Below are 23,418 nucleotides of genomic sequence, written 5' to 3' on the forward strand. Positions count from 1 at the left end.
TATTGCTAGAGATTTAATCCTGGATATTAACTACACAAAAGTCTTACATGCACACACATTGTGATATTTGTCACATTCATGATGTAGATCATGGTGTCTGACTTTTCCTGTGATGCAGTCTTTTAGAGGTACTAAATTCAAGGGAACTATCCTTTTTCATGTTTAAGTCAGATGAAGGTTTATGAGATTAAATATATCATCACGGTTATGTAGACTTCCCTGAATTTGGTGGATTCATTTTTCACTTACTAGATAAAACCATTAAAAGAAAAGTTACCACTGTAGGCTATATTCAGGAGTTAAGATTTGATTATAAGAAAAAGGATAGCTTATCATATAATGTCATATTATAATGTTTCTTTACTATTTAATAGGAAAAGAAATTCTTATTTTCTTAACGATTTATTTCTTTCCTCTACCCCTAAAGATACCCATTCTAGAAATAAAATTGAAGATCTTTCCAGTTCTTGGAGTAGTAGGTGGCGCAATATTTTCCTGTTCAAATTATTTCCATGTTATCCTCCATGGTGGTGTTGGGAAGAATGGATCCACTATAGCAGTAAGATACTAATTTCATCATCACTTAGTATTAATTTTATTACAAGTTTTATTATTATCAGATACAGAGATACTAAAAACATTCCAATGTTCCAAGAATGGGGAAGGGAACCGCACATAATACAAGAAGTATTTTAAAAAGTTTGTACTGGGGGTGCTTGGGGTGGCTCAGTGGTTAAGCAGCTGCCTTCTGCTCAGGACGTGATCCCAGGGTCCTGGCATGGAGACTCACATTGGGCTCCCTGCTAAGTAGGGAGTCTGCTTCTCCCTCTCCCTCTTCCTGCTGCTGCTCCCTCTGCTTGTGCTCTCTCCTTTGCATGCTCTCTCTCAAATAAAATCTTTAAAAAAAAAAAAAAAGTTTTGACTGATAAAGCATTTTTCCTTTCTTTTTTTTTTTTTTAAAGATTTTATTTATTTACTTGACAGAGATCACAAGTAGGCAGAGAGGCAGAGAGAGAGGAGGAAGCAGGCTCCCTGCTGAGCAGAGAGCCTGATGTGGGGCTTGATCCCAGGACCCTGGGATCATGACCTGAGCCAAAAGCAGAGGCTTAACCCACTGAGTCACCCAGGCGCCCCAAGCATTTTTCCTTTCTACAGCCTTTTTCTTAAGACTTTTCTGACATCCTGTTTATCATCCACTGTCTCATTACTGTACAACTCTGAGTGGCCATTTGTTTTCTTGTGCCTTACACTAATAGGGGAGAGGAGAAGAGGAAAAGAGTTCCTTATTTAATAGCAAGAAAGTTGCCAAAGGTCATGCATGGTTTCACATACAGGGCAATTTATTACTCAAGAAATAAATGTTACAGACATTTCACTGGAATATATTTTAAAAATTATTCTTATATTTTAAAAGGTGAAATTTTAAACCTTAATTCTTATGTTGAATAGGTACACCTTGTGTTTCTGGGTTTTTTTTTTTTACACTTTGCTCATGCTATAATACTTTTGTATTTATTCATCTATATATATATTTATTTTTTTAAAACTTCTTCAATACTTTTATGTGGGAAAAAGTCAGAATTCTTGCCAACTTCTAAACATAGTATCTATTTTTTTTTTAAAGACTTTATTTATTTATTAGAGAGAGAGCATGAGAAGGGAGAGGTCAGAGGGAGAAGCAGATTCCCTGTTGAGCAGGGAGCCTGATGTGGGACTCAATCCCGGGACTCCAGGATCATGACCTAAACCAAAAGCAGTTGCTTAACCAACTGAGCCACCCAGGATCCTCAGCAGCAGATTTTCTTGAAAAAAATCTACAAAACCATAATACAGATAAAAGCACTATTAGTCTAAATTTTTATAACTTATTAACATATACATATTTTATTATATGTAATATGTATATTTTATTATATGTATCATATACATATGTATACTATATATGTAGTAGACATATTTTATTATGCATAGTTTGTATAATAGTATTGTGTTTATAATCTTACTACTGTAATTCTGGTAGTATTCTAGCAGTAATTATTCTAATAATTATTCTAGTAAATTCTAAATTATAGAATTTACTAGTAAATTTATGTTATATAAATTTATATAAATAAATATGTTATATAAATTTACTAGTAAATTCTAATATAACATATAAACAATAAACAATAATGCTATTTTAATGAGTATATTTAAATTGGTAGTTCTAGATTTAGTAAACCTTAATACCAAATTTATTTCAGTATTTTGTTTGGGATAAGCAGTACTGAGAGAATCTGATTAACATGGATAAAAATGTAATGGGTTGGATTTACAGTGTTACGCAAGAGAGCATTTGCAGTCTAAACCCAAAAAAGGCAAGGGTGAGGGGTATTGATATATAGGGAGACTAGGGCAGAATTAAACTTTTCCTATCAGTGTAACATTAATGTATTTTATAAAATTGGGAGGTTGGGGTGCCTGGCAGGCTTAGTTGATAGAGCATGTGACTCTTGATCTCGGGGTTATAAGTTCAAGCCCCACTTTGGGTGTAAAGATTAGTTAAAAATATAATTTAAAAAAATAAGTAAAAAAATTGGCAGGTTAAAGCTTTATTTCGATATCTGCACAAAAATATGTTAACTTGACAATCAAATATCGATGGCTTTCAGCATAGTAAAATTTGGTGTAGAATGAGTCATATTTTTTAGTGGTAGTTTAAAATAGGTGTATATATAAAATTGAAATCACACATCTGTGGCACCATATTACCTCTGTGTAACCCTAGGGTTTTATGGAAGTTTGAAGGCACAATTAAGGTCTACATACTCCTTTAGTCCATACACTTCGTTATATTCTTCTTTAGGTGTTTAATTCCTAACACAAAATAGATGTTCAGAAAATGTTTGCAGTGTGATAAATGCAATGTTAAAATATGATGCTGATTTTCTGATTTATCCCTTAGGGCACTAGTGTCTTGTCACCTGGACTCCACATAGGAATAATTATTATACTGGCAATAATGATCTATAAAAAGTCAGCAACTAATGTGTTTGAAAAGCATCCTTGTCTTTATACCCTTATGTTTGGATGTGTCTTTGCTAAAATTTCACAAAAATTGGTGGTAAGAAACTCTTTTATTTATATTTCCTGGTATAAATAATGTACTTGATCCTCAAATACAAGGCTGGAAACTATTTCATAAAACGGGTAGGTTTTCAATGCCGTTATCATTATAATAAGTAGCTATTTGTGCTCCAACCTAAAACTGTGAATGGGTTAATGTTATATTCAGGGAGATAGTTTCTTTTCTGTATGCTAAGTTCTTTTAATTAGCTGTTTAGCTATATTGTCAACTATAGCTTTCTGATATCAAGGAATTTAAATATTGGGAACTTTACTGAGCTACCCAGTTATGAATTTGAGAAAATTTAGAATTAGCATTTCCATATTAAATGTGAGAAAAATGGTCTCTATTTTTGTCTTAACAGTGAATTAAAGTTATAATTGTTTCCTGAAAAATAAAAGCTAAAATATTTAAAATTTAATAGTGAAATTATTTTGTTTACTTTTTTATAGATAGCTCACATGACCAAAAGTGAACTGTATCTTCAAGACACTGTCTTTTTTGGCCCAGGTCTTTTGTTTTTAGACCAGTACTTTAATAATTTTGTAGACGAGTATGTTGTTCTTTGGATAGCAATGGTAAGTTCTTTCCTGCTAAGGTTTTTATTTATTTTTAATAGATGTCAGATAACTCTATGCTTAAGAGTCATTTCAGTGAGATAGCAGATAGTCTTACTATCTAGTCTATATTGTAAATGTTTCTGAATATTTAAAATTAACTCCTTTTAAGCTGTGAATTGTGTTTTGTGTGTGTGTATAGGAATGGCCCAGATTATCTGGAGATTAGGCTTTCAACAACTTAAATCCTTAAAAACCCAATTGTGTACCTTAAAAACAGATCTTTCTCCCCCACCAAAAACAATACAAAGATGTCAAAAATCACCTCACTCTGCCCAGAGAATGGCAAATACTTTTTTAGGTGTCTGACTTTTATTTAATCAAGCTTTTGAGCTTATAGCAGGTAACAGGTAAATTAAATGGAATTAGGGTTAGAATATGTGGGCCCTTACTGCATCAAGAACTGTTGGCTAATATTGAAGACACAAAACAGAAAAAAAAAACAGTACTACCAATTATAGGATTCTGGGACCATTTTGTTCTAGAAGTAAGCAACTTGATATATCTGTTTGGCTCTTGAGGACAGTGCATAACTTATATCAATAATGATGGCTCATCAAGCAAAGGTTAAATTCTCATTGAATATGTCCAGCTTAAGAAAGTGGTAGAGATAATTTATTAGTTTCTACTCAAAATTATTATAAAACACAAAATTCTGCACTTAAGAGAGCTCTAGCTCTGAGGAAGAAAAAATCACTGTTGGCAACACCGTAATCACAAACATGGATAAAGGGAGCATTATTCCGTTTTTTTAAATTGAGACATTATCTTTATGGTCTTCAATTAATGATGGTTCTGAACAATTTTGCTCTGTTTTCCCCTACCTTTGGACCTTGCATCTAATTGTTAGTGATAGATAAATACATATTAAAGTGTGCTAAAAGAAATCCTTCAGTGAATCTCTTGATAGTTTGAATAATGTACCCTATTAGACTTAGGCATTAAAATATATCTGTTCTGCACACAGACCACAGGAGTACATCTGATGATTCTTTATACTAGGTTCTATAGTATTATTCTTTTTTCTGGAGTAAATAGTTTAATATCCATTCATGGCAATTCAGAAGTGTTTCATTCTTCAAATGGTGATGAGATATAAATCTTAATCCTTGGAACTTTTTCAGGAAATAGTCTAAAAAGTGTTTGAAAATCAGAATAATTTCAACTTTCTATCCAGTATACGTATTTTTAGGGCTCCAAAACAATCTAAGAAATAGAGGTGGTTATGCAGAATATCCAAAAATTGAATGTAGGGTTACTTTTACTAAGCTTGCATATATATTATCAATTTATGTTTAACATAATTAAAACACCAGGTATTAAAAATTCAAGCATCTGTCTTATAGTGAGTGAGTTGACCTGGTTTATGCCAGTGGTAGAGATTATGGTGAGGAAGACAAATTGAATTTTTCTCTAAAACACTATGTGGACCACAATTTAAAACAACAGAAAACACTTATGTGGTCCAAACAAAAACACATGTGCCCTTTAGCATCCTTACACAAAAGCTTCTTACTTCAGAGAGAAAAGGATCAGATAGAGCTTTTCAAGTAAATGATATGGGAGATTTTTCCCCTCATAGGTGAGAATTCCCCCTCCACTGGTAAAGCTGTGAGCCTCCCTCTCTGAAAGGAAGCATTTCCTCCTGGTCTTTGGTAGACTTTTTAGAGTGTGCCTTCCTCTTTAATTTTGTATTCAACACAATTTTGTATATGCCTCCCCTCAACTAGGTCTTTTCCAGGCCTTTACTTTACAACCATCTCAAAGGAAAAAGAAATGTATATGATGGAATGATTTTATTAATAGTGACTGGCAACCCTTCTAATAGAAAATTTAGGCTTTGTTGCACAGCAGAAAATTTAAAGAATGTGGAGTCAGAAGACCAATTTTGTTACCTTCCAGCTTTTGTATTTTTGTCTAGGAGTTTTACCACTCTGAGCCTCAGTTCTTATAACTGTGAAATACATTGCATGTTCCAGAGGATTATAGTGAAATCCAAATATGAAATATATGAAAGTACTCTAAAATGTAGTATTTCCATTGAGGAATTTTAGATTAAGGTGTGAGATCCAGGGGGGTGGGAAGGGGGAACAGAAAAATATCTGCTGCTTCAGGAAGAATAGACGGTAATACATTTGATTTTTTTTTTTGCTTCTAAAGGTCGTTTCTTCATTTGATATGATGATGTACTTTAGTGCTTTGTGCCTGCAAATTTCAAGACACCTTCATCTAAATATCTTCAAGACTTCATATCATGAAGCACCTGAACAGGTTCACAAGCATATTGACTAATAGCCCAAGGAAAAGAGGAGAAGCAGTTAGGGGAACCTATGAGTGAAGGAAATTCCCCTTTGCAGGAGGCTAGTATACAATAAATAAGGTTATATTTGAATATAAAACTCTAAGTCTTGTAGATTCCATTGTTTATTTCAGTTGTGAAGTCCTCATTGTATATCAACATTTTGATCACAGGTATTATCAGAGTATTACAATCTATAACTTAGAAACAAAATCAAAGAAATATATTTCAATTTTCTGAGGACAAGAAAGTAAACCACTGTCATTCTAAAGATCAGTCTCTGTCTCAAAAGTCTTTGTCAGATACTTGGGGTTTTCATTGCTAAAGGATTACATAAAAATTCAGGGCTTAAAGGATTTTAGCCCTCTTAAGGGTGATGCTTACTTCAATTGCAAAAATTTGACAAGTTCATAATACTGCATAAATGCATGGATTGTAATATTGTAGTTACTGAAACAAATGATGTTATAAGAAATGGTATTTTTTAATTAGCAGTTTTTCAAGTTATATTAATTACTATTGTATAAAAGGAAATACTTGCTTTACAACTAGAATTTAAAGGGGCTACCAGAATTTTCCTATAATTTTTTTTAGTAAGAGGAATTTGTCTTACCAGTTCAGAAAAGCAAATGGATTTTTATACATCATTCCTTGATATTCTAAGTTAAAATTTCATTGTCATAAAAAAAGTGGACGTTAAAGATCCCCTTTTGTGAAACATAAAGTAGCTAAAACAAGGTTGATATAAGAAAATTAGTGATTTATGGGGCTCCTGGGTGGCTCAGTCAGTTAAGCGTCTGCCTTCTGCTCAGGTCATGATCCCAGAGTCCTGGAATCAGCCCCTAGTCACCAGGTTCCCTGCTCAGCTGGAAGCCTGCTTCTCCTTCTCCCTTTACTCTCCCTCCACCCCCACCAACTCATCCTCTCGCTCTCTCTCTCTCACTCTAATAAATCTCTAAAAAGAAAAAAATTAGTAATTTATGGCAACATGGCAAAAATATCTTCCCTTTCGAGTAACAACCAAAGTTGCCTCAAATGGATGACTCATGAGGAAAGGGGGATAATGTAATTATCAGTCATCCCATCACTAAATAGATAATGTACTGATTTTTCCACTCTCACTAAAAAGTTTATGTTGCTCATTGTGACTGACTCCCCATCTTACCTTATTTTTAATTTTGCCCAACAGTTCTGTAGCCCATAAGGCATATGATGAAATAATCAAAAAAATAAAGGAGTAATGAACACAGACTATATATTAAGCAATAAAAAGGTATACTGAAAAAATAGTGAAAGTTGATATTCCTTGAAAGGGAAAAATACGTGAATTAAGTACATAGAAACCACTCTGGAGTGCTTATTTTGCTTCTAACTTTTACTCAAACTCAAGTAGGACTTTTTAAGGTGTTTGAATGGTACTTAAGATTTAGATACCAAGGGTGCCTGGGCGGCTCAGTTGTTAAGTGGCTGCCTTTGGCTCAGGTCATGATCCCAGGGTCCAGGGATTTAGGCCCACATTGGGCTCCCTGCTTGGCGGGAAGCCTGCTTCTCCCTCTCCTGCTCCCCCTGCTTGTGTACCCTCTTTCTCTGTGTCTCTGTCAAATAAATAAGTAAAATCTTAAAAAAAAAAAAAAAAATAGATTCCAGCATAAATTTTGACTTAAAATAAGTCCTTTACAAAATTTAGAAACTGGCTCCTTAATATTAGATAATCATTAATTTCTTCCTATATAAGCTATCATAGTTAAAAAAAAAAAAAAAAGAGGATCAGTATGGACTTGCTTTTTAAAACTTGGAACACCTTAAAACTAAGGTAAAGTGGGTTATGGGGCAAAAATTAAAGTTTAAAACATGAAAAAACAGGAGAAAATCAATCTTCTCCTTCTAATGGTGATATTTTTCATTTTGAATGATTTAATGAAAGCAATTCCAGCAAAAGATAGTAAGTTTAGCTGACATATTTCAAACAAATGCTGAAACAGTTTAATATTTACTAAATCCCAGTGCTTCATATGTTTTTCTGTTTAAAAAAATGCAAATTTTTAGTGACAAGGTATGAAGTCAACTGTTCAAGTTTGGAAAGGAATATAATCAAAATTCATATATTTACTGAATATTAAAACAAACAATATTTTCAAACAAAATATTTACTAGGTATTAAAGACGGATGTGAAATATTTAAACCATAAGTAATTAGGTATGTTAATGATATGATCTTAATAATTACTAAGGGCATGTGTCATTTAATTATGGACCAAGGCCAATTAAATGGCTTTTTGATGTCTTTATGAAAATGACATATTCACCAATCATGTCTTAAAACTAATAGTTATATATCTTTTTTGGTTTTCTTAATGGTTTTTAGCAGTTTTATTTATTTCAGAACACAAACTTGGGTTGCTTATAATAAATTATGTAAGTCAGTAGAATAGATTTTCTTTTAAAACCGCATTTTCATTGGAATTGGCTGTAACTTCAGTATATACAGTGGAATGTACATAGAACATAGTTTTGTATATTTTTCCTTAAAGAAAAACAATGTAACCTTTTATACTTGTGCTTTCTAACTTTTGGGACTAATACAAATACACAGAAGCCAAAAGCTGAAATTAAATCATCTTTATTGCTAAAAGTTAATTAACAAGTGTTAAAGAGAAAAATTCACTATTACTATTAAAGATCTGGACTCACATAACTGTTCAGCTTTATCTGAAGGTTAACAGAAGGAAGGGTCTTGCACTTAAGCTAACAATTAACACTTCGTATTGTTTTAAACTAGAATTTTTAAACCACTCTAAAAGAATTACATGCCTCTTAGCTAATGTTGTAATTGTATCATATTACTTAGGTTCAAGTTCTTCCTTCAAAGAGTCATCAGAATAACATGGACTGAAGAGACTTTCGAACACTTGCCATCTCTTGCTGCTGCTGTTACATGAAAGGAAATATTAAACATTTGTTTAATTTTTAGATAAGTGTTATACATATTTCAGCAAATAAAATATTTCAATGCTTGCATTACTCCTTTTTTTTTCAATTCAAAATGTAATGACTTACAGTTTCCATCATAATTTTTTTTTGCAACATAGCCATTTCTTTTCTAAGTTCATTTTGTGCACCAGTAAGTAGACTATCGTGATTCTTCTCCAAGTCCTCCATACTCTAAAACACAAAAGGCTAGTTCAGTTACAACTACCACTTTTCATCTCAGATTCTAAACTTAAAGAATTAATTTTCAAAATATGAGCTTTTTAGTATTCAAATAATGTGCAGTCTTTATTTCAAATGAAAATATTTGAATACCAGAAACCAAAATACCCATTAAAGGAATAAAAGCATCAGACATGGATCAAATATTATTATAGGAGATATAACAGTAGTGTATTTTGCTCGAAATATTGGGTTAATGAGCTGCTAAGGTCAAAAAAGAACAAAAAAAAGAATACCTTAATTTTTAAAATTTCTAGTAAGCATTCTAAATATCAGGTAGTTATGTTATTATGACTAATAGTGTGATGGGAATTCATAAGGAGAAATAAAATGATGTGTAATATACCTCTTTTCAATTTATGAAAAAAATTACATTATAAATCCTTTTCATCTAACAAATAGTGATCTTAACTCCTACTATATAAAATGTATTATATTATTAAGTGTTGTAGAGAAAATAAAAAATATTAATACATGATCACTCCCTTATTCCAGTAAAGAACAAAAATAACACAAAATTTTATAGTAGGAATGGAAATGCAACTTGTAGCTATATAGTAGAAAATAGCGATTAACTCCAATTTATTTGGCAAAAGAGTAAGATTCAATAAAGAAAAAGTTATTAAAAATATTTTAGAGCAAGAGCATAAGCAAAAACATGGAAGTACACAGTGAGTTTAGAGAAAGCAGTTATCTGGAGGTGTGAGGATTACCAGACAAATATAACAATTGAAGCATAGAGAAAATCATATTATGGGAGGGAACTTGAATAAATAAGAACTGAAAATGAGAAACTGACTTTTTCAGAAGAGACGTTTTAGGAAAGTAATATGACAGACCTATGAAGGTAGTTTGGAGAACAAAAAAAAAATCAGCTGAGGTTTAATAGGATAAGCAAAGAATGATGTGGTTGTAAACTAGGAAAATAGCTCTGGGAATTAAAAAAAGGAACCACAGCAGAAGTAAAAATGACTGGACCTACTAATACCTGGGTATGAAGAATAAGGGAGATGGAGAAGTCAAATACAATACTAAAGTTCCTAGCCTAAGTGGTAACATTTAGTGATAAAATTTAGAAGAAATCTTTAGTACTTCATCAATCTTAACACCAATTAAATGGTTTTTAGGCAGCCTTAGAGCAAGCTGACTGGGAACACTTTTAAAAGTAACTTTGATATAAATACATATTAAAGTTCTTTAAAAATAATTGGTCTATAACTACTAGTTTACTCAGAGCATCCTGATTCCTTTAAAGGGTGACATTTTAACATTTGAACAAGATTATCTAAAAGAATCCCCACATCAAAAAAAAAAGAAAGAAAAAAGTATGTGTAGGATTACAATGAACTATGAACAGTTACTAAAAACTAATATATCTGCATGAGTAAGAGGTCAATGCCACAAACCATTATTTGCTAATATGTTAATATTTGCTAAAATATGTCAGATAATTCTTAATCCACAAGTTTTGAATCATCTGGCTTTATGATTATAAGATGCCATATAAAGCCACGTTTAGTCACTGTAATAATCCTAAAAGGAAATATGCCATAAAATACATATATATTACATTAGAAAATAAAAATTTCTTCATTTTCAATTGGGTACTTTCTATTTAGCAAACATTGGAGATACAAAGACAAGTAAAGGCTAAGATCAAGTGCAAAGACAAGTAAAAGACTACCTAGAAATGACTTACAAACTTTCTATTTTCAGTTAAGATAGAACTATTAAAGTATGAATTTTATGCACATTATGTACATTTAGGTAAAATTCCCAATTTACCATTTCCTGTTTGAAGACTCCCCATAAAAACATTAGAATTGTAAAAATATATTCAACACTTAAATCAAAATGGAAAGTAGGTAAGAATTTAAAATGTATGAGCAAAATGTTTTTCCCCTTAATAGGAAAAAATTATCTTCTACTTCCAAATATAATGTTATATAAGAAGGTATTACATAACCAAATACAACAGACCTTTATGAACTGCTCATATAACTGTCTAATTGTTTTCAGTCTCTGGCTCTGAACAATTCTAGATTGTTGAAAAACCTTTTGTTGCTGTCGGAACATGTTCTACAAATGTAAAAGAAAAAATTATAACAATTTAGGTATAATTTAAAATTTAGTAAAAAAAATAATTCTACATTAAACAAAAGGATGGCAAAAGGAATGCAAAAGTCAACAGTTTTAACTATTATGACCAAGTTCACCACTAATACACAACAGTAATAATCCTACCAGTCACTGAGTAGGAACACTTAATGTTGTTTTGGTTTTGTTTTTAAATGTAGGCTCCATGTGAACTCACAACCCTGAAATCAAGAGTTAGATGCTTAGGGACACCTGAGTGGCTCAGTTGGTTAAGTGATGGCCTTCAGCCTGGGTCATAATCCCAAGGTCCTTGAATGGAGTTCTGCATTGGGCTCCTTGCTTAGCAGGGAGTCTACTTCTGCCTCTGCCTGCATCTCCACCGGCATGTGCCCCTGTTTGTGCTTTCTTGCTCACTCTCTGATGAATAAATGAAGTCTTACACCCTCCCCCCAAAAAGAAGAGTCAGACGCTTACCGGATTGAGCCACCCAGGCAACCCAACAATACTCAAAATATGTTTTAATTCTTGGTGCTTTCCATATCAACACATAATGAACCTTCCAATAATGCTGATGTTTCAGTTCTTTCCTACTTTCCACCAAAGGTTTTTGTCCCCATCCTACTTCAGCCATTCACATACATGCTTATATCCCAGATTTTATCACTGCCAATAACTACAACTTCTACATAGTACTAATAATAGAAAATGTCATATTAACTCTGTTAGATAACACTTGAACTCTTGAACATATTATGTATGAACTAATTTTATCCTTGAAACAATTCTATAAGATAGGTATTATTACTCCCCTTTCATAGATAAGGAAAGTGAGGCACATAGATAATTTTTCCAGTTTCACAGCCAGTGTTTGGTCATACCAGGATAATTCCACAGTATGTTTCCAGAATCCAAATCTAACCATTATTCATGCTGTTTCTCCATATAGCCCACTATCTAACCACTACTTGCTTACCAAATACTCTTCATACTTAGTACTTGGCACACTCTTAGTACTACAACTCAATAATTTCTATCAATACGTAAAATCCACTCATCCTATACCTAGTTTTCACTATCCCCTATCCATATTCCTATGTCCTTGCTTTCTTCCTTCCCGGCTTAAATTATATGGTCAATCATAATTACTCCTTTCAAATAAAAGGAGTATATATATCCTGCCCAATTTTTACTCTGTCACACTTGTTTGGCTAAACCCCAATACTGAAAAATTCAATGCTCCAGCTATTCTGCATACATTCCTGCAGCTGGTCATGACTGGAGAAAACCCCACAATCATGCTGACACGCCTCACTTTAAATTATGATCACTGTGATCACAAGCCTAAATTTGATCCTTAATTATATTTCCCTAGTCCATTTGCTGATCCACTCAGGAAAATATTTTATACCTTCTCATTTGACCTCAAAAAGCAACATGTTTTCTATCATCCAAGGACCTTAATTATTTCACTAAATACAAGTAATCCAAAGAGAACTTTGAGTATCCATCACTATTTCTACCTATGCACCTACACCTGTGCTCACATACTCCACCTTCTTCCCTGTTTTTAAGGATGAACTATCCCTGTTCTCTGCTACCACCAATTTCTTCACATGTTCTAACCATTCTTAAGAATTCAACAACTGTCTTCCTCTTTGCATTACTTTTTATTTTTCCCTCAAGATTATTCTTGTTGCACACAAACATGTTGCTCTTTCTCCATTCATAAACAAAACGACACACTATTCCTTTTCTACTCAGGCCAACAACTCTGTTTCTTTTTTTCCTATTCTCTCTTACATGCATTCTTTTTTTTTTTTTTTTTTTTTAAGATTTTTGTTTATTTGATAGATCACAAGTAGGCAGAGAGGCAGGTAGAGGGGAAGGAGGAGAGCCTGATACAGGGCTTGATTGCAGGACCCTGAGATCGTGACCTGAGCAGAAGGCAAATGTTCAACCCACTGAGCCACCCAGGCGCCCCTCTTACATGCATTCTAATCAAGTTTTTGCACTCCCTTTTCTACCAAAATAATTCTGCTCAAGAACACCAACAACCTTCACATTGCCAAATCCCCTCCTATTTCACCCAAAAGGAGCATATGACAAAGCTAATCCTCTCTCCCTCTTAAAAGGCTTTCTTGACTTCACTTGGAGTCATTTTACCCCCCAACCTATTATAGACCACTCATTCTCAGTCTCTTTTACTGGTTCTCTCTCATCTTCTTGAACTCTAAACATTGAAGTACTTATTCCAGAGCTCAGTCCTTAGACCTCCTTTTACATTTACAATCACTCCCTTGGTGATCTCAACCAAACTCATGGCTTAAATGCTGTCTTTATGTTGAGAATTCCCAACTTTGTATGTTCAATTCATATCTCTTTCCAGAACTCCAGACACCTATACCAATGGCCTACTCAACACATCCCCTTGCATGTTTCATATTAACATTTCCAAAGCTGAGCTGACCAAACAACCCCTAAAATCATTTAATTTGAATAGTACCTGAGCTCTTAAATAAGAAACGTGTGATAATTTTATAAATTAAAGAATGAAATAAAAGGATAGTTAATGTAGTTGCATATATATGGGTGGGGCTCACTTCCACCTCCCATGGAGATGGGCATGAAACTCAAGTCTGGCCAGTAAGAGTAAACCATGGTTTGACCATAATGACTGGTTCAGGAATGGGCAAATGATGCAAACTAGATCAGTGATATTCCTCCGCAGGACTTTTCTTTCTGCCAGTTTTTGATAAAAACCCAGTTACTAGCTTGTAGCAAGTTTAAATTGCAAGAAGCTATCTTGCTTACCGTATTGAAAGAGCCTATTAAGGACTGGAGACAGAGCCCAAAGACACTATATAAGCAGAGCTTCCTTATACCCATTCAGCTATGCCTAAAGCTAAACTACCCCTGGACTTCTTTTATATAAACTAATAATCCTTCCTTTGTACTTTCACAATTTCCATCACTTGGAACTGCAAGAATCACAACCAATATTGGAAGCAAAGGCCAACAGCTTTTGTAAGTAGGGTATGTGCCCATAATTCTCTGGCTTACCATTCAGCAGGACCAAAATACATAGCCAGCATGGGAAATGGAACTAAACTGACTATCACAGATCTACCACATAGCTAGGCTCTCCATTTCTACTTGACACTTGGTTGTAATTGATTCTAAAATTAAGCATGATACTAACAGCTAGTTTTTCTTCTTGTTCCTCAGCTTTCTGCACATCTATATCCCACTGCTGAAACAAAGTCAGAAATTGCTGAGAATATTCTTGGTTAAGCTTCTGCCTGTAAAACATAACAGTGAATTTTTCATATTTTATACCAAAACATTCAAAACAAAATTTGACATACTTTATAAATACTATAGAAGGAAATAATGGCATCTTAAATTTTCAAATATGAAACCAAAAAGTAAAATTTCAGATTTTGGAAGTATTTCTTTTTCTAATCAGCTAACAGAAAAGCCCTCTCAAATGAGTCAGTTCTTAAAAACTATGGAAGTTTTACTATACGCATAATTTTTCCAGAAAGGTCCATTTCATCTCCAAGAAGATTTTTTATTTTTGCCAACCAAATGTATGTTCTGATATGATAAATAGGTTCAGTGAAGTTATTATGTTTATCATGTTAAGATTTCCAAATAGAAATATTCCACTTAATTTTTCCCCATTTTGGTACAAGAATGATTTTGTACAAAAGAGCAATTAAGTCAATTCAGCTAAAACACACAGATGTAGTATTTACAATAAGATGGATCTTTTTCTACATTGTTAAATAGGGAACTCTCATAAGGCTAATAATTTATATGACAATTTTTATTCAGTTGGAGTATTTCTAGAATGAATATGAATAACATTTAAAAAAATTCAGTTGTTATTTAAATGGAGGAAAAGATAACCTGCATTGATTTCTAAGAAATATATCTCAAGTCTATGAAGAAGGTTATAGAACTAAAGGACTTAAAGGAAAATCAAGCCAAATATATATTTTAGTAGAGACCTTGGCAAATAGAAGATGACAGTATTTTTCATAATTTGAAATGAATACTAAGAAATGATACAATGTCATGGCTGTGAAAAAAAACAGCAACCTTACCTTTGCTCTTGCTGGGTTTTCCAAACATGTTCAATTTTCTGGTTACTAGTTTTGAGAGACGCTTTGGTATATAATTCTAGTCTTTTTCTCTTGGCAAGAAGAGCCTTGTTAATGTCAGCTTTATTGAAAATAAACATTCATTAAAACTTAATATTGAAAATTATTTTGTTCCCACATATTTAAATTAAATAGGGATACAGGTGGTTCAACAGTTTTGGAAAGACATTTAAAAATAAATCTTGGGGATGCCTGGGTGGCTCAGTAGGTTAAACCTCTGCGTTCAGCTCAGGTCATGATCCTGGGATTGAGTCCTGTATTGAGGCTCCTTGCTAATTGCCTGCTGCTCTACCTGCTTGTGCTCTCTCTCTCAATCTCTCTCTTTCTCTGACAAATAAATAAAATCTTAAAAAAATATAAATTAAATCTTAAAGTAGGTATAATATTAAAAAGCCAACATTATTTGCTTTTTTCCTAAGAAAGCTTTTGGCAATTAGTATCCCTACTTTGATTTTCCTAGAGCTAATTTTTTAATTTAGAGATGATTGAAAAAAACTAAACATGAAAAAAGAAAGGGGCGTCTCAAAGACAGACCTTTAACTTCCTCAGGAGAAAACACTAATAAAGGCTAAATTTTTCTAAATTAAAAAAACTGAAAGAACTCATTGATATGAGTTATTGCTAGAACTCATCACATGAAACACAAATTTTAAAAGAATAAAAAAAAGGGTCAGTGGCTCAGTCAAATGTCTGCCTTGGGCTCAGGTCATGATCACAGGGTCCTGGGATGGAGTCCTGCATCACAGCTCCCTGCTGAGTGGGGAGTCTGTTTCTCTCTCTGCCATCTTCCCTTCCCCTTTTGTTCTCTCTCTCACACAAATAAATAAATTTAAAAATCTAAAAAGAATCCAAAAAGGATAAAAACAGTTAAGAAAATTATTTTTTAAAAAATATAATCTGTGATACTTTCAAATAAAATTTTTACCAAAAGAGATAAAAACCAAGCATAGAAAAACCTTAATTTAAGTAAGTATCTTGATAAATTCACTCAAGTACCCTTTTAAATATTTCCATGGAATCTTTTTTTTTCCCCTGGACTTACTAAAAGAAAATTTTTTTCTTACTGAAGTATAGTTGACACACAATGTTATAGATTAGTTTCAGGTTTATGACAATGATTTCTGGAGCTTTTAATAAGACATTTTTGTCCTATAAAACTGTTTTGCTAAATACTTGCATATGAATCTACCATCAATAATTATTTTTTTCAGTAATCGTGATGGATCTGTATTATTATACAAATATTTCATATTTCCAGTATATACCTATGATAAATTTAGAAGACAGATTATAAAACAAACATTTTTCTACCACCAAATAGAGCAATGCTTTCAAAAAAGACTTGACTGAGTACATAATCCATATAGAGGAACCAAATATTGTTCTTTCTTAAGAATACTATTCCCTGGGGCACCTGGATGCTCAGTTGGTTAAATGTCCCCTTTGGCTCAGGTCAATCTCCAGGACCTGGGATCTAGGCCACATTGTGTTGGGCTTCCTGCTCAGCAGGGAGTCTGCTTCTCTCTCCCTCTCCCTGTGGCCCCTCCCCTGGCTCATGCATGTGCTCTCTCTCTCTCTCTCTCAAATAAATAAAATCTTTAAAAAAAAAGAACACTATCCCCTAACACAGTTAATGTAACTAAATATTAAATATACCATTTAAGGTTTATAAACTTTTTATCTGATTATATATTTCTCACTAGCTAGCAGGGTTACCTTTCTAAATGACATAGTTTAATAAAGTAAAAAATAACAATAAAGAGGTATTTTAAAGTGTTCAGTTTATACTGCTCCTAAGGAAAGAACACAGCAATGTCATAGAAAATAACTAAATTGAGAAAATGAAAAACTGAAATATATACAGATATGTGTGTTTTTAACACTTGCTTTGTGAGTTTGTGGAAGATCATATAAACAGGATTAGAGACTTTCCCCTTCCATTTTTGTTCTAAAATTGCACAGTCCATTAAATTCACACATATATAAAATAAAAACACCATTCTTACTCTTCGCACTGACAACTGGAGATTAGGTAAGGAAATCTATATAGTTGAATCACACATACTTAGGGAAAATCTTATATATGAGGACAAGCATTAGATTAACAATCTTATAGTTCACTGATTAACATTTCCTATATATGTTACATGGTTTAAATCCTATATATGTTATATGGTTTAAAATAATTATCTTAAAAGAAAAATATCTCTTAAAACATACCTCCAAATCTTTCCAGCATATTTTGTACTTCACCCCTGTGAAATTACATTAGAAATTTTTAAATTAAGGATTGAAATATTACACAATGTGTTTTACATACAATATTCATTGGACAACCAAAGTAGACTTTTTTTTTTTTTTTTTAATCACAAGTAGATGGAGAGGCAGGCAGAGAGCCCGATGCAGGACTCGATCCCAGGACCCCAAGATCATGACCTGAGCCGAAGGCAGCAGCTTAACCCACTGAGCCACCCAGGCGCCCCCCAAAGTAGACTTTTCTTAAAGTAGTTTATGTAACACGCAAAAATTATTTTCAGCACATCACCCCATATCTTCAAACACTCCTGCAGAAGTCCTTTTCTTCCCATGCTTCTCAATTACTGGAGTCTTCCCTGCATTGACAATAAAAAAGAAAAATATTTTTGAACCTATTCCATTTTGGTAATTTTTAATGATGAACTATCTAGAGGCTTTTAGGGTTGTTTTGCCAATGTAACTTTTTAAAGCAGACATATAAATACAGTACTTGCTCTGCAGTTTAGATAGAATTAAATCAGGATCTAGGACCATTTTATAGGAACAGTTTTGCAAGCCTTCCTGTGTTAATGTCATAGTAGGCCAGGTTTTTATTTATTTTTATATAATACAGATATTTATGCTATACAAAACTCATTTATTTATTTACAAACAGACATCTGGAGAAAATGACTGTAAAGGAAAGAGATGCTGTGTACACTTTTCAAGCTCCAAATGAGAAACACGAAGTACATGAATAAAGTTTTATTATAGTCTAAAATATAGTGCATCCGGAAGGAATGAACTACAGGACAGGGTCACTGCCCAACAACAGTAGATACACTGTACCTTCGGTAACATCCTCCTCTGAACCACTCAGATCTTTTTTATCTTCCTTCTCAAAGTCATAGGCTCTTACAACCTGATCCTCCATTGATGTCTTCCCAGATTTCCCTGTATGTTTTCTTCCAGAGGGCACCATATTTAGATGTTTTCTGATTTAAAAATAAATAAGTAAATAAATCTCTCAAACCTTCTGAATCCAAAGACACCATTTAAGTAAACTGGTAAATTTCAAAATTAACTATATCAAATAAAGAGGAAACTCCTCACTTATTTTGTTGGCCCAAATTAACAAAGAAGATAATGACAGCATCGACCCTGATTCCAGGTGTGAGGCGACGGAGAGCCTAGCATCTGAGGGCTATGCGATCTGAATTTCAGTCCCGCCTCTGTCAGATTCCGGCTAAATTCGGGCTAGAATCTAGTTTGTGCATTTCCGTCACAAAGTGAAACTGTAGTTGTTGACAGGTTCGATCCTGTGATCATGCCCCAAAATAAGTTTACAGCAAAATAAAGATAAAATAAAAAACGTTCTGCAATGTGTGCCTTGAGAAATAACAATTCCGCCTAAGATGTTCACAACACAGACACTGAGGACAAAGGAAGAGAAGACCTTAGTTCAGCCTGTTTCTGACAGGTTTAGGGCGGGCGCGAGGGAGAGACATGCAGACAGACGAAGGCCCACTCTGCTCCCCGGATATAAACTTGCCCAGGGCATTGCGACCAGTGAGACCCCCTTTCATCCCGCAGCTTTCCACCTGTCCTCGCCTGATCCAGGCCCTGCGCTCAGTGAAGTTCACTGACTTCATTTTTCTGTCAGAGGCCCCTAGTAGAGCCAGTCGGAAAGATTTACCTCACAGATCCAGAAAAGCCTCTAGCTCGGATGCCCGCGCTAGAAAAAATCCTCCCCTCCTCCCGCGTGAAAAAACCCCCAATGGCCAAAGACCAGAGCTATAGGTCTCTAGACAGTGTCGCTGCCACTCCAGCTTCCACGGCCCCAGCCCCTCACCTGAGGTTCCTGTCCGCTTGGCCAGCGCGACGCTCCTCTGAGGCAACTCAGAATTCCCGCGGGAAAAAAGCCAGAGCCGCCTGGCACGAAGGCGTCTCTGATTGGCTGGTGGGCTTTGCGCGTGCGTATAGAAGACCCACAGTCTCCGCCCCCACGAGCGATTGACCACGAGACTGCTGACCCAGAGTGCCTTGCGGGCTGTGGCCTGCGGGTATTAGGGCTCTTGAGGTATGTTCCTGCTTTGGTTTTTTTTGTTTGTTTGTTTGTTTTAAACTTGTGTAGTACTTGAAAAGTGCATAATATAAAGTTACGAAACACGAGGAACACACGACCTAATTTGTGAAGCAGAATTTTACCAGAATTACCCTTGGCATTTTGTCAGGAAATCGCTTCCATCCCATTCCTTTCCCGCCCCCAATTCCCCGGTCAGAGATATTTTCTCACTTATCCTGAATTCTGTGTAAATCATCGTCTCTCACATGTTCTAAGTTTTGTTTCCACATACAAGTATCCTTAACCTTGCTTGGTTTTTGTGCGTGGATAGTATCCCCCCCCCAAATACCATATTCTTTGTAATATCCTTCCACTCACTTTTTACTTTACCCGTCACTAAGAAAATCTATATTATCAGGTGTAGCCATAGTTCTTTCATGTTCACTGCGTATAATATTTTATCGTTCCTCCTTTCCACAATTTATTCATTGAGTTTTCTGGCCATGCACATGTGGGTTGCTTCCAGAGCATAACCTATATAAACAATGCCACTATGAATTCTGATCTCATGCATATGTGCTAAAGCTTTTGCAGAGAATCTAGGTGTGAAGTTGCTAGGTCATAAACTGGATGATAATAAGTAAGTGAACTGGTTTCCAATTTAGTCCCCACCGACAGAGTGAGTTCCCATTGTTTAGTCTATTCTTTTTGTTTTTTATTAAGATTTTATTTATTTATTTGACAGAGAGAGAGATCACAAGTAGGCAGAGAGGCAGGCAGAGAGAGAGAGGAGGAAGCAGGCTCCCCACCGAGCAGAGAGCCCGATGTGGGGCTCGATCCCAGGACCCCAGGATCACCACCTGAGCCGAAGGCAGAGGCTTTAATCCACTGAACCACCCGGGTGCCCCTGTTTAGTATATTATTAATTTTGCCATTCTATCAGGTATAAAATGATACTACTTTGGGTGTGCTTTATATTTCTCCTGTCACTCAGAAGATTAAACTCTTATTATGCTTATTGGCTATTTGCATTTTCTTTTCCTTAAAATATCTATTTGTTTGGTTTTTGTTGATTTATAAGCCTTTATGTATGCTGGATATTAATCTTTATGACTTTTTCTGTATGTTTTCAAAGAAACATCTTTATTCTGAAGTCATAAAAATATAAAGGTTTTAAGGTTTTATTTTTTAAGTCTTTGTTCATCTAGAATCAATTTTTGTGCTCAGTGTCAAGGTAGGATCCAGTTACTTTTTTTGCCATGTATGGAACCCAATTTCTTCAATAGTTTGTGCTTTCCCTCTTAACAGTTCTATGTTTCTTTGTATGATGTTTCTACATGTTTTTGAGTTTGCTTCTTTAACGTATTCCACTGGCCAGTCTGAGTGTCCCTGTGCCAAAACCATAGTTTTCATCATTCCAGCCTTATTATATCTTTGGTATCCTTTTTTTTGGGGGGGGGGAAGGTGAGCAGCAAAGCAAGGTTTATTGAGCAATGGCAAAGTGACAGTACAAAGCTCCCAAGGAGGGAGGGCAACCGATGGGGTTGCTGTCTTTAGTATTTAATAGGGCAAGTCTCATACCTTATTTTCTTCAAGAGTATTCTGTTATTTTTGAACTTTTTCTTTTCATGTAAATTTTAGAATCTGTTTTCTAAATTCCACGAAAAAAAAACTCTCTTGGATTTTGATTGGAATTGCACTGAATCCAGACCTCAGTTTGAGGAAATGAAGGCTTCTTAGTCTTTTTTTTTTTTTTTTAAGATTTTTTTATTTATTTGTCAGAGAGAGAGAGAGGGAGAGAGAGCGAACACAGGCAGAAAGAATGGCAGACAGAGGCAGAGGGAGAAGCAGACTCCCTGCCGAGCAAGGAGCCCAATGTGGGACTCCATCCCAGGACGCTGGGATCATGACCTGAGCCGAAGGCAGCTGCTTAACCAACTGAGCCACCCAGGCGTCCCGAAGTCTTCCTAGTCTTGAATATACATATTTTCCATTTATTTAGAACTTATTTAATATCAGTCAATAAAATTAGTCCTTTTTTTCTGTTTACAGGGGTTTCACTGTTATCAGATTTATTTATAAATTATATCATTTTTTTCTGATTGCTGGTATATAAAAATCCAGTTGGTTTCTGATACTGATCTTGTTCTTATACCCAGCTGGATATAATAATTTGTAAAGGCTAAGATGGTATAATCATATCATCTGTGAATAATGACATTTTTGTTTCTAATTCTTAGGCTTTTTTTTCCCTTTCTTTTCTGACTGTACTCATGAGAAGGTTTAGAGATGAGTAGAAGCATCAATACTGAACATTCTCTCCTATTTTAAAGGTCATGTTTCTAAGGTTTCTACTAACAATGATGATGCTGTATGTAGACAGTTGCTCTTTTTATAAATGTAGCTTCTATTTGTGATTCAGTAAGTTTTTTGTTTGCTATGTTTGTCCTGTTATTCTGTTTTAAATCATGAATGAATGCTGCATTTTATTTAATTATTTTTATATCGAAATTATCTTTTCTCTTTATTCTGTTGATGTGGTGAATAAGATTAATATGTTTTTCTAATGTTAAACCAAACCTACATTCCTGTGATAAACGCAAGTTGATCATGATACATTAATTTTGTAAGCACATTGCTATATTTGGTTTATACAATTCAATTTTCATGAATGAGATTGGCTTTTAATTTTCTGCTCTTACCTAGTTTGGAATGAAGTCTATGTACATGGCTTGTTCCATGTTATCAAGTCTTCATTCAAATGCTAGTATTCATATCAGTGAGGACTTTTCTGCCCCTACCTACTTTTAAATATTGTAAATGCAAACTTTGAACCTTACTTTCTCTTATCTATTCTTCTTCACCATGTACCTTTCTCCTAGCACTTAACATTTTTTATTATACGTGTAATTTATTTACTTTATTGTCTCCCCCAGGCCCTTTAGAATGTAAACTCTGAAGGGCAGACAGGATTGTATATAGTGTGAGGAACAGATTTAATTTCATCTTTTTCCAAATATCTATCCAATTATCCCAACAACATTTACTAAAACATCGACCTTTGCCCCCCCCCTTCAAAATACTACCTTTACAGGCGCCTGGGTGGCTCAGTGGGTTAAGCTTCTGCCTTCAGCTCAGGTCATGATCTCAGGGTCCTGGATGGAGCGAGCACTGCATCGGGCTCTCTGTTCAGTGGGAAGCCTGCTTCCCCCTCACTCTCTGCCTACTTGTGATCTCTCTCTCTCTCTCTCTGTCAAATAAATAAATAAATAAAGTCTTAAAAAAATACTACCTTTATTATACACTAGATTTCCATAAAGAGTGGGTCAACTTCTGGATTTTGTTGCATTCCACTGACCTATCATTGATGTACCAGTACCACAGTGAATTATAGACACTTACAAGTGTGTGTGTATAAGTAAAAGATTTACTTATTTATTTTAAAGAAAGAAGAAGAGTGCACACAGAGAGGGAATCTCAGGCAGACTTCCTACTTAGTGGGGATCCCCACGTGGGGCTCAACCTCACCACAGTGAGATCACACCTGAGCCAAAACCAAGAGTTGGAAGCTTAACCAATTGTACCAGCCAGGTGCCCCATGAGCTTATTTTAATATTTGATAG

General features: G+C 34.4%; 2 protein-coding genes across 6 annotated transcripts in view; one reads left to right on the forward strand and one right to left on the reverse strand.

Annotated features, from left to right (window-relative positions):
• Positions 1-9,043, forward strand: part of CHPT1 (choline phosphotransferase 1) — a 29,457-nt gene extending 20,414 nt beyond the window's left edge. For 2 of the 5 annotated variants that reach the window (XM_059186663.1, XM_059186665.1), the window contains exons 5-9: positions 428-559; positions 2,945-3,103; positions 3,559-3,684; positions 5,884-5,994; positions 8,871-9,043. In XM_059186663.1, coding sequence (XP_059042646.1) covers positions 428-559; positions 2,945-3,103; positions 3,559-3,684; positions 5,884-5,994; positions 8,871-8,915 — 573 coding nt within the window. In that variant the 3' untranslated portion in view covers positions 8,916-9,043. Of the gene's footprint in view, positions 1-427; positions 560-2,944; positions 3,104-3,558; positions 3,685-5,883; positions 6,084-8,870 lie in introns of all 5 variants that reach the window. The other 3 variants (XR_009356920.1, XR_009356921.1, XM_059186664.1) reach the window with 3 other exon arrangements.
• On the reverse strand, positions 8,647-19,976 carry SYCP3 (synaptonemal complex protein 3). Its single transcript, XM_059186666.1, has 9 exons — positions 19,583-19,976; positions 18,580-18,725; positions 18,041-18,107; positions 17,716-17,750; positions 15,439-15,556; positions 14,529-14,628; positions 11,213-11,311; positions 9,080-9,184; positions 8,647-8,950 (listed from the first exon to the last, which is right to left on the reverse strand). Exons 2-9 carry the CDS (start codon positions 18,710-18,712, stop codon positions 8,897-8,899), a joined length of 711 nt encoding a protein of 236 aa, XP_059042649.1. The 5' UTR covers positions 18,713-18,725; positions 19,583-19,976; the 3' UTR covers positions 8,647-8,896.
• Positions 19,977-23,418: the final 3,442 nt, after the last annotated feature.

Source organism: Mustela lutreola, chromosome 8 (genome assembly GCF_030435805.1).
Source record: "Mustela lutreola isolate mMusLut2 chromosome 8, mMusLut2.pri, whole genome shotgun sequence".
Taxonomy (NCBI): Eukaryota; Metazoa; Chordata; class Mammalia; order Carnivora; family Mustelidae; genus Mustela; species Mustela lutreola.